The sequence below is a fragment of the Macaca mulatta genome, chromosome 1 (assembly GCF_049350105.2).
Source record: "Macaca mulatta isolate MMU2019108-1 chromosome 1, T2T-MMU8v2.0, whole genome shotgun sequence".
Classification (NCBI taxonomy): domain Eukaryota; kingdom Metazoa; phylum Chordata; class Mammalia; order Primates; family Cercopithecidae; genus Macaca; species Macaca mulatta.
Window position 1 is genome coordinate 105,328,901 of NC_133406.1, and position 11,159 is coordinate 105,340,059.

The 11,159-nt window shown below is 47.4% G+C and overlaps 1 protein-coding gene and 4 non-coding genes across 5 annotated transcripts; 2 read left to right on the forward strand and 3 right to left on the reverse strand.

The window, feature by feature from the left end:
* Window positions 1-90: 90 nt before the first annotated feature.
* TRNAD-GUC (transfer RNA aspartic acid (anticodon GUC)) lies at window positions 91-162 on the reverse strand. Its single transcript has one exon. It is a non-coding gene; the product is annotated as a tRNA-Asp (tRNA).
* An 890-nt stretch (window positions 163-1,052) lies between these two features.
* On the reverse strand, window positions 1,053-1,124 carry TRNAG-UCC (transfer RNA glycine (anticodon UCC)). Its single transcript has one exon. It is a non-coding gene; the product is annotated as a tRNA-Gly (tRNA).
* A 697-nt stretch (window positions 1,125-1,821) lies between these two features.
* On the forward strand, window positions 1,822-1,904 carry TRNAL-CAG (transfer RNA leucine (anticodon CAG)). Its single transcript has one exon. It is a non-coding gene; the product is annotated as a tRNA-Leu (tRNA).
* Window positions 1,905-5,649: 3,745 nt separating this feature from the next.
* HSPA6 (heat shock protein family A (Hsp70) member 6) lies at window positions 5,650-9,309 on the reverse strand. The gene is given in 2 exon segments (XM_015113951.3): window positions 5,650-7,217; window positions 7,220-9,309. Coding segments are annotated over 2 exon segments (1,920 nt in total). The 5' UTR covers window positions 7,791-9,309; the 3' UTR covers window positions 5,650-5,868.
* TRNAG-GCC (transfer RNA glycine (anticodon GCC)) lies at window positions 8,472-8,542 on the forward strand. Its single transcript has one exon. It is a non-coding gene; the product is annotated as a tRNA-Gly (tRNA).
* Window positions 9,310-11,159: the final 1,850 nt, after the last annotated feature.

Genomic DNA, 11,159 nt, shown 5'->3' on the forward strand with positions numbered 1-11,159 from the left:
AATTTGGTTTTTAAGCACTTGTAAATTGTTTTTTACTTGACTGGAAGAGGCGAAGAGGAGAAAAAAAAAAAAAAGAAAAAAACCCGTCATCTCCCCGTCGGGGAATCGAACCCCGGTCTCCCGCGTGACAGGCGGGGATACTCACCACTATACTAACGAGGACGACTTCAGAATCGATTCGAAAATTGTCTTTTAGAAAAAGATATTCCTAAGCTACCAGCGTGCTTTCAGGGAAAGTTGCTGACTGTTGGCAAAGTTATGCTTCTACTCTCTAGACCGGCACACTACAGTAGAAACATAATTCGAGTCCTACATGTCATTTTTAATAGTCACATTAAAAAGTAAAAAGAGGTGATAATTTTAATAATAAATCTTATTCTTTAACCCAACATATGCAAAAAAATAGTAATCAATATAAAAATATTAATTGGCTATTTTTTTTTCTTACCCAGTCTTCAAAAATTGCTATGTATTTTGCACTTAAAGACAGCACGTTTCAACTCGGAAGGGAAATTTTCATTGGAAAAACAATCCGTATTTAAATTTCATAAAATTTACAATTGAAAAAGTAGATTCAATAGCCAAGTTGTTTCAAATGCACTGAAACCTTCTCCAATGCTTATTAAGTATCCATTTAAAAATTTCCACTCATTTATTAATTTTATTTCAACTGATTTTTTAATTGAAACTAAATTTGAAAATGCAGTTTCTTAGAGAAACTAGCCAAGTTCAAGTGCTCAGTAGTGCGTGGCTACCGAATGAACCTCGCAAGACACAAGAGCCCCTTTCTGAAGCCAAGACTTCATCCCAGGATTCAAATGATCCCAAAGATTCCTCAAGAGTTGGAAGTTTACAAAGAAAGGAAGGGAGGAAAGAACCATCAGAATTTAATCCCTTCAAAAAAGGCCTGGTTTTAGAAAGAGGCCAGGGGGAAGACAGGAAGCGAGTATGGAAAGTGAGGTATAGCTGCAGTTTCGTTGAGGCGTAAAACGGATACACAGCGCGCTGTAGCTCCGGCTCAGAAAAGTTTTTCGTAGAAGGAAACAAAAATCTGCGTTGGCCGGGAATCGAACCCGGGTCAACTGCTTGGAAGGCAGCTATGCTCACCACTATACCACCAACGCTGCTAAGCATAAAGCTTTAGAAATCTATATATAAGATAAGCAAAGAGTATGACTTTCCCGACCGTTCTAGCAGTATCTTGTGTTTATTTATGATCCTGAGGTTAAATACGCTAAGCCCTCACTTGTTGAGAACCGATTCTTATGACTCGGCCCCGCCTACAAACGGCGGGGGGCTATGGATGCAGAAGCCACTGGCTCTGGAAGCCTGAGGGCGGGGCCGGCTGACATCCCAAAGAGAAAGCCGGAGTTGAGCACCGCCGGGTGATTTTCCTCTGCAGTCTTCTCTTACACCTGCTCTCCTCACGTCCCGTAGCTCCCAGCTCCGCAGCTGCTCGAGACTCCGCACTGGATCCGCCGGCTGTCGGATTCAGCAACAGCGATTGGTGCCGAGGATCCGAGGGAGACGGGCCGGCTCAGGGTCTATCTTGACATGGCTCGACCCCTCTAGAGAAGTAGAGGGGCGCTCGAATAGTCCCCAGGGAAAAATGGAAGCTTAAGGTTTAGTTTGGGTAGTGAGGAAGTAGGAAAGAGGAAAGAACTGTCGGAGCCTGTTTTATTTTTTCCGCTTTGCGACAGGGTCTAGAGAGAGTTAGAATCTTACCTGAAACACTAAATAGACAGAGTAATGTGACCTTATAGCGTGCACCATCAGTATATGATAAAATTAGGAGAAATTAGGAAACGCCATCTAACGGGTGTCAGGATGGCCGAGCGGTCTAAGGCGCTGCGTTCAGGTCGCAGTCTCCCCTGGAGGCGTGGGTTCGAATCCCACTTCTGACAATGCATATTTTCGTCTTTTTCCTCTTGATATAAACCAACTAGAAATTATGCTTGAATTCGTAGAGAAAGACTTTTCAATCGATCAACATTGCGTTTTATCCTGGGTATCTACATTTACGAAAATTATTTGTGCTGCTCTGCACATATAGAACTAAATCTATTTTTTCTGTATTGTAGGCTAGAGTCTGGTCTATGAAAGCAGGGAGCAGTTGAGACTAAGATTAATTTTGCACTCCAACTTCCCAGTGTCAATTTATCCATTCCTTTATTCTACCACAATGTGTTGAGCCCTTTCTGTGCGTCAAGCACACTAAGGCAGGCAGATACCATCTCCTTTGACTAAACAACAGAACGTTGTTTAGGATCATTTAATTTGCCGTACAGTCTTAGTCTGAATGTTTTGTTTTTTTTTTTTGTTTTTTTTTTTTTTTTTTGAGACGGAGTCTCGCTGTGTCGCCCAGGCTGGAGTGCAGTGGCGTGATCTCGGCTCACTGCAAGCTCCACCTCCCAGGTTCACGCCATTCTCCCGCCTCAGCCTCCCAAGTAGCTGGGACTACAGGCGCCCACCACCACGCCTGGCTAGTTTTTTGTATTTTTAGTAGAGACGGGGTTTCACCATGTTAGCCAGGATAGTCTCGATCTCCTGACCTCGTGATCCACCCGCCTCGGCCTCCCAAAGTGCTGGGATTACAGGCTTGAGCCACCGCGCCCGGCGAGTGTTTTCTTTTTTAACGCTAACGCAGTAGTGTCAAACTTTGATAAGGATCAGATTCTCCACCGCGTTGCCCCGCCTCCCCTTTTTTTTTTTTTAGACACGGTCTCACTCTGTACCCCAGGCTGGAGTACGGTGGCGCGATCTCGGCTCACTGCAGCCTCCGTCTTCTGGGTTCATGCGGTTCTCGCGCCTCAGCCTCCCAAGTACCAGGGGTTCGCGCCTGTAGTCCCAGCTACTCCCGGAGCCTGAGGCGAATCTCTTGAGCCCAGGAGGCAGAGGTTGCAGTGAGCCGAGATCGTGCCACTGCACTCCAGCTTGGGGTACAGAGTAAGACCCCGTGTCAAAAAAAAAAAAAAAAAAAGTAAAATCTGAATAAAGTCTACAGTTAGTCATTAATGTTATACCAATGCCAATTTCTTTGGTTTGATAAATATAACATGGTTATGTAAGATTTTAACATTAGGGGAAGTAGGAAGGATATAGAGTAACTTTATGTAGTATCTTTGCAACTCGTCTGTTCATCTAAAATTATTGCAAAATCAAAAATTCTTTTAAAAAACCAAAAACTTGAAAGTGGTTGCCTATGAGGAGTAGGACCTGGGAATGGGGCAAGAAACTGCTTGTACCAAGAATTGATTTTTTAGTAATGGGCATGTGTTCTGATTTAATTTGTTCAAACCCCGCCCCCCCCCCCCCCCCCCCCCCCCCGCCTTTGGAACTGGATGACATCGTCATGATTACAATAATCAAACTAAGACTACATACAACATAAGGATTTTTAGATACCTAGTGTACAGGAAACAGTCCCCAAAGAAACTAAACCAAAATGATCAACAGAGATTTAAAAGTAAATGAAGTTTAACTCTCTACATAGAAGAATAGATTGCACTCAACTGGGAGGATCTGAGATGTCACAACTAAACACGATAAAAATCTTTCTTCTTATATTCTGTGTGTGTTGGGTTTTTTAAAAGGAGAAAGAGGCATGCTATCAAAATACTGAGAAACTATATAAAAGTGAGTACCATCAATCCTCTTCAGAAGTTCAAACAGGTTGAGGGGGTCAATGTTGAGTTGAGATGAGGTTCAGGAAAGGGAGAATGTAATGCAGGGTGTACGTGTTACTCCAGCTCTCTCTCTTTTTTTTTTTTTTTTTTTTTTTTTTCAGGTTCCTTCCATATGAAGCCAGGTTGCATAAGACTTGGGCCAGGGCCAGGAAAAGAGGGCAGTTAAAAATGTGAAATGACAGCCAGAGACAAGTGCATTGTTAGTGTAACCTTCTCCCCATCTTTAAATAATCAACCTAAGAAATATAATGTATAAGGTAGCATTGTTCTAGCCCATAATTTCTCTCCCATAATTTCTGAGATAAAAATAAATCTCCCATTGTGCATAGGGCAAATATACTATGGATTGGATTGTTTGGGAACTAACACAAGTTTATCCTTTTGATTATTTTGTTTACACCAACAAAGCAAAGGCAAATATCCTTGCTTTTATATTGTCATTGACTCAACTGGCAGTAAAGTTGTGCCTGAGGATATTTTGCAAGTTCAGTCACTTGCTATAAAAAACACACAACTAGCTGGGCGTGGTGGCTCACACCTGTAATCCCAGCACTTTTGGAGGCTGAGGCAGGAGGATCACCTGAGGTCAGGAGTTTGAGACCAGCCTGACCAACATTGTCCCATCTTTAATAAAAATACAAAAATTAGCTGGGTGTGATGGCAGGCACCTGTAATCCCAGCTACTCAGGAGGCTGAGGCAGAAGAATCGGTTGAACCCGGGAGGCAGAGGTTGCAGTGAGTCGAGATGGTGGCACTGCACTCTAGCTTAGGTGACAGAGCAAGACTCCGTCTCTGCAAATATACAATAAAATGCACTTTTTCTCACGTGGCTCAGCATCCAACTGTATTTCAAAGGCATAATATATCCAATTGCAAAACATCTAGGGGAAGTGGAGTTATGGCCTATTTGTAAGGTGGCATGCTCAGGCTCTAGAATTAGACAGGACAGAGTTCTTCATTCCAGCCTTCCCTTCCCCTGTCCCCACTTAATAGCTTTGTGTCTTTGAATAAATTGTTTAACCTCTTTGAACCTCATAATCCTCATATTCAAAAAGAAGACAGTATTCCATAATGCTGCTGTGAAGATTAAGTTAGATTGTGTATGTCAAGTACCTGGTACGTAGTTAACATCCAACTAACAATGAATAGTAATTGCTAATGTTTGTTGATAGTATATTATATGCCTGACATTCTTCTTTGCCTCTTACACGTATTAATTAATTGAACCCTCACAACAATCTGGAGGTTGGTACTGTTATCATCATCACCCCAACTGCAGGGAAGGGGAAACTCAAACTTGGAGAGTTTAATTTGCACAGTATATAAAGTGGCAGGGCTGAAAATCTATAGTCTTGTTCCAACATCCTCATTATGCCATAGGCAGAAACCAGATGGGATCATAATATTTCTCTGACATGAAGTCAATAGTAACTTTAATCATACCACCAGACCTACTTCCTCTGACATATACCATCCTCCAGAGTCCAGGACTCAAGGTCTTTTCTCTAAAAGAACAATGGATAAAGTGACATGATTAGAAACAGCTAATAAGCATGTAAACTATTTGTTAGTGTTACTAAAACACCTAGACTGACAAACTAAACCAGGCTCCTATGACAAAAATACAGAATTTGTATCATAGGATCACATATGGAAACCTTGCCAGTACTTAAGTTTCTCCTCATTCTCTGCTTTTCCAATTCCACATCTCTCCCTCTCTTCCTGCATTGTAAGTCTCAATCCTCTCCTCTTTATCAGCCCTAACTCTTCAGTACTGTTCCAATGTGTTGATCTCAAACTCTTTTCCAAATCATGCCTTCCACTATAGAAATCATGCACATGGTCTCAGGAATATTCTTCACATTCCTCCTTCAGCACCCACCCCAACATTTTCTGCTCCTGAAAGCCTTTGTGTACTTTTGTACTTTGATTGGTTGGAATGAAAAGTGTCACACGAGCATTAATAAATTAATGACTTTTTATTTGAAGCAGAAGAGGACGAACTTCCCTCCCCACAGAAAGTCAAAAGACTTCAGTTATGAAATATTCTGGGAAGAAAGTTCTAGCTTTGGGGAGAAGACCCCCCAGCCCTTCATCTCTGAAGGGTAGGATCATAGAAGACAGTCTAGAAGGCCCATACCACAGCCCTGACATTCACAGCTGACTTACCACGAAGGACCATTCAATCAACCTCCTCAATGATGGGGCCAGTGCTGGGGTCTCCCTGACGGGCTTGAGCGCCACAACTGCTGCCCCCAGGGACACCAGGCCCTCCATAGAGCCTGGAGAAGATGGGGCGACAGATTTGCTCCAGCTCCCTCTTCTGATGCTCATACTCCTCCTTCTCTGCCAGCTGGTTGTGCTCCAGCCAGGCAAGGACTTCCTGACACTTGTCTTGCACATTGCGCCTGTCCTCTTCGGGAATCTTGTCCCTAAGGCTTTCCTCTTGCAAAAAACCTTTCACAAGGAAGACATGGGCCTCCAGCGAGTTTTTGGCAGACACTCTGTCCCTCTGGGCCTCATCCTCAGCCTTGCACTGCTCGGCTTCATGAACCATCCTCTCCACCTCCTCCTTGCTCAGCCGGCCCTTGTCATTGGTGATGGTGATCTTGTTATCCTTACCTGTGCTCCTGTCAGCAGCTGTCACGCTCAGGATGCCATTAGCATCAATGTCAAAGGTCACCTCTATCTGGGGGACTCCACGTGGGGCAGGAGGGATGCCACTGAGTTCAAAACGCCCCAGCAGGTTGTTGTCCTTGGTCATGGCCCTCTCACCCTCATACACCTGGATGAAGACCCCAGGCTGGTTGTCCGACTAGGTGGTGAAAGTCTGGGTCTGCATGGTGGGGATAGCGGCCTTCCTCTGGATCAGCGTGGTCATCACCCCACCTGCTGTCTCCAGTCCCAGAGACAGGGGAGCCACATCCAGCAGCAGAAGATCCTGTACTTTCTCACACTTGTCCCCCATCAACACGGCCGCCTGCACAGCAGCCCCATAAGCCACAGCCTCATCAGGGTTGATGCTCTTGTCGAGCTCTTTGCCGCTGAAGAAGTCCTGCAGCAACTTCTGCACCTTGGGGATGTGAGTGGAGCCCCCCACCAGGACGACGTCATGAATCTGGGCCTTGTCCAGGTTGGCATCCCGCAGGGCCTTCTCCACCGGTTCCAGGGTACTGCGGAAGAGGTCTGAGCACAGTTCCTCAAAGCGCGCACGAGTGATGGACGTGTAGAAGTCCACGCCCTCGAACAGCGAGTCTATCTCCAGGGTGGCCTGGGTGCTGGAGGACAGGGTGCGCTTGGCTGGCTCACAGGCTGTGCGCAGCCTGCGCAGGGCCCGCTTGTTCCCACTTAGGTCCTTCCCATGCTTCCGCCGGAATTCTTCCATGAAGTAGTTCACCAGCCGGTTGTCGAAGTCTTCTCCACCCAGGTGGGTATCTCCAGCAGTGGCTTTCACCTCAAAGACACCGGCGTCAATGGAGAGAACCGACACGTCGAAGGAGCCCCCACCCAGGTCAAAAATGAGCACATTGCGCCCCGCCGGTCCAGCCCATAGGCGATGGCGGCCGCCGTGGGCTCATTGATGATCCGCAGCACGTTGAGCCCCGCGATGGCCCCCGCGTCCTTGGTGGCCTGGCGCTGCGTGTCATTGAAGTAGGCGGGCACGGTGATCACCGCGTGCTTCACGGGCTGGCCCAGATAGGCCTCGGCTGTCTCCTTCATCTTGATCAGCACCATGGACGAGATCTCCTCGGGGTAGAACGTCTTGTCCTCCCCGCGGTAGGACACGCGCACCTTGGGCTTGCCGCCCTCGCTCACCACCTGGAAGGGCCAGTGCTTCATGTCCGACTGCACCGTGGTGTCCGCGAACTTGCGACCGATCAGCCGCTTGGCGTCGAACACGGTGTTGTCCGGGTTCAGGGCCACCTGGCTCTTGGCCGCGTCCCCGACCAGCCGCTGGGTGTCGGTGAAGGCCACGTAGCTGGGCGTGGTGCGGTTGCCCTGGTCGTTGGCCAGAATCTCCACGCGACCCTGCTGAAACACGCCCACGCACGAGTAGGTGGTGCCCAGGTCGATGCCCACCGCGAGCTCCCGTGGGGCCTGCATGGCTGAAGCTTCTCGTCTGATGCGCGAGGCCAGGGACGCTGCTGCAGCTCCGCCGTCAACGGGCGCTCAGCAGTGAGGCTCTCCCTGCGGTTTCTCTCCAGCCAGCCCGGCTCGGCTCTGCTCAGCTCCGCTTCCACGGGATTTTTATCCTTTTGCGCCTCCTGGGCTGACTCAGCCGGGCAGCTCGGCGGCCCGCGCGGCGCTGACCGCGGGAGAAGGCTTTGGCGGATCCGGTCATGAGATGGGGGGCGGGGCGGCTACGCCAGGCCAGCCCGCCTCTGACTCAGGGCTGCTGAAGAAACGTGGGGAAGGTTCTAGCTCCTCCCGGCTGGCTCTGAGGTTGCGCCGCTGTGGCAGAGGCTGCAAAGGCAGCAACTTTAGAGGCAAGGCCTCCCCGGGGCTGTGGGAGGTCGGATCCGCGAGGTGCACAGGGTCCTGCCCGCTGCCTTGGAGGGCCGCTGCGAGTCCAGCGGCTCAGGAAGCCCAAAAGCATGTTACCATGCGAATACAGATATATAAGAGATATATGTGTATATCTTAAAACAGTTTTATCTTGAACAAAATATTTTCCAAACCGCGATTTAAGACGGTGCCTGATTCCTTCGTGAATGGCCAGAGAGAGCGTTAAGGAATGATACTAAGCTTTAAGAAATGATCATGCAGCTCTTTTGTTCTGTAGTAGCATTGGTGGTTCAGTGGTAGAATTCTCGCCTGCCACGCGGGAGGCCCGGGTTCGATTCCCGGCCAATGCACGCTTTATTTTCTCTATTCAGTTATTTTTCTCATCTAAGGTTAATGACTCTTGAATAAATTAAACCATGTCGCCGAAGGCTTTAGGCTCCTCCAATTTTGTTCTCTCTCCTTTACCACTTTCCTCAAAGGAGAGGTGACATCGCGCTGTGGCCCTACGACTCGGGAGAGACCTCGCCGCTCAGCCCAAGAGAGAATGCAACACCTGGGAAAGGAGGACGCAGTGTATGGTCGGGATGTCCCTCATGTTCTCCCCAGCGTTTGTAACACCGAGGAGCCTCCTCTCCAGAGGCCCAGTGGAGAGGCCCAGTGTGCATTTTTCTCAGTGGCCTAAGTGGGTTCTGAGTCAGAGACCAGGACTCAGGTGGAGAGTAAACTACTACAGGCTCCAGTCCGACCTATGCCCTAAATGCTGGAGGATGAGATGGGTTCACTGGGCAGTAAAGTCACACTGGTTTCTATCAGGCTGTGACTTTGTGATTTGAGGCCATTTCCCACTTTTTTAAATCCAGAACATTCCATTCAGATCTTCTGGTGTTCGGATTTCTACTGAAAGCCAAACAAGGAGACATTTCTGAGACTTCTGAAGGTTGACAAAATCCTCACACAATTTTCCGTGACCTCCCCATCCGGGAATCGAACCCCTCTCTCATGCATGACAGGCAGACATACCACTATAGTAACAAGGGTGGCAACTGTAATGGCTGGCAGCTGGAGAGTATGTGTTATATTCTGGTGTTATAATTTAGCAGTGTATTAGAGAAACTTAAAAGTTGGCTTTTGGCCGGGCGCGGTGGCTCAAGCCTGTAATCCCAGCACTTTGGGAGGCCGAGACGGGCGGATCACGAGGTCAGGAGATCGAGACCATCCTGGCTAACACGGTGAAACCCCGTCTCTAATAAAAAATACAAAAAAAAACTAGCCGGGCGAGGTGGCAGGTGCCTGTAGTCCCAGCTACTCGGGAGGCTGAGGCAGGAGAATGGCGTGAACCCGGGAGGCGGAGCTTGCAGTGAGCCGAGATCTGGCCATTGCACTCCAGCCTGGGTGACACAGCAAGACTCCGTCTCAAAAAAAAAAAAAAAAAAAGTTGGCTTTTATTTAATGTTACTTGCCTGATTCAAAGGAAACTTCCATTTGTAAAAAGACAAACTAAAAGCCCTTCCTCCATAGGTGGCTATTTTCTCCTTTGACAGGTTAGAACCCACTAGGAAGTTCGAGAGACCTTTTAAGAGGGAGGCAGGAGTCCAGAAGTAGAGGTCAGTACTGTTCCTGGGCTGAGTTTTTTGGTCAGTCCTCTCTCGGAGAGCACCAGTGACAGCTGGTAGAATTTGCTGCTTGAGAGATCAGCTGTACTGGTAAGGTGATCAGTCCAGGGAAAAAAAAGGAATGTTTAAAGAACTGGGCAATATATGACTTCCACAGTGGAAAATCAAACTGTCGTCGAAAAGAAGTAACCTATGTCATAACTCCAGGAGGGAAATAAGCTGTCGGCTTTAAATTCACTCACTCTCAGTGTCTAAGCTGGTCACAGCTGGATGCCAGAGTCAAGACATTTGCTGACGGCCTGCAAGAGACGTGTCTTCACCTCAGCAGGGAAAAGCTGGCCCAGCCAGGGGGTCTGTGCACTGGCTTGTTAAGGGATTCTCTTGTGTGGACTCTTCCAACCTTCTCTTCCAGCCCCTAGCCACCTCAAAACCCCACTTACCCACTCACCTCCAAGAGTTACAGGTATGGCCCTAACGCAGCCTATGAATGTTACCACAGCATCACACAGGCATGCTTCCAATGTCACTCACTTCTTTTTAATTGATCTCTTCAGAGTGGTTCAAACATAGCACAGGGGAGCTTATGCATGCAGTACAGTTTTGGTTTTGTTTGCTTGTTTTTTGTAAAAGAGTCACTGCAGGGTTGTTGGGGTTTTTTTCATTTTAGTTTTTTTTTTTTTTTTTCTGGTTCCTGCTCTGTTCCCCAGGCTGGAGTACAGTGATGCAATCCCAGCTCACTGCAGCCTTGAACTCCTAGCCTCAATCAATCCCGCCTCCACCTTCCACGGCTCTGGGATTACAGGCATGAGCCACCACAGTTGGCCTAGTACAAATTTTATACATACACTTAAATATATCCACTTATGTTTAGTAGCTTAGTTTGAGTAGCTTTAAAAATAGAACTGACCTTAAAGTAATAACTTAAATAGACATTGTAAAGTGGTACAATGCTCACGACTCAATATTGAGTACAAAAAAAAAGCAAGTTGTATGTATTAGCCCATTCTCACACTGCTAATAAAGACATGCCTGAGACTGGGCAATTTACAAAAGAAAGGTTTAACGGACTTATAGTTCCACGTGGCTGGGGAGGCCTCACAATCATGGCAAAAGATGAAAGTCACGTCTCACATGGTGGCAGACAAGAGAGAGCTTGTGTGGGGAAACTCCCCTTTTTAAAACCATCAGATCTCGTGAGACTTACTATCACAAGAAAAGCATGGGAAAGATCTGCCCCATGATTCAGTTACCTTCCACTGGGTCCCTCCCATGTGTTGTGGGAATTCAAGATGATATTTGGGTAGGGACACAGCCAAACCACTTCACTATAGAACAAAATTTATAGTATAATCCA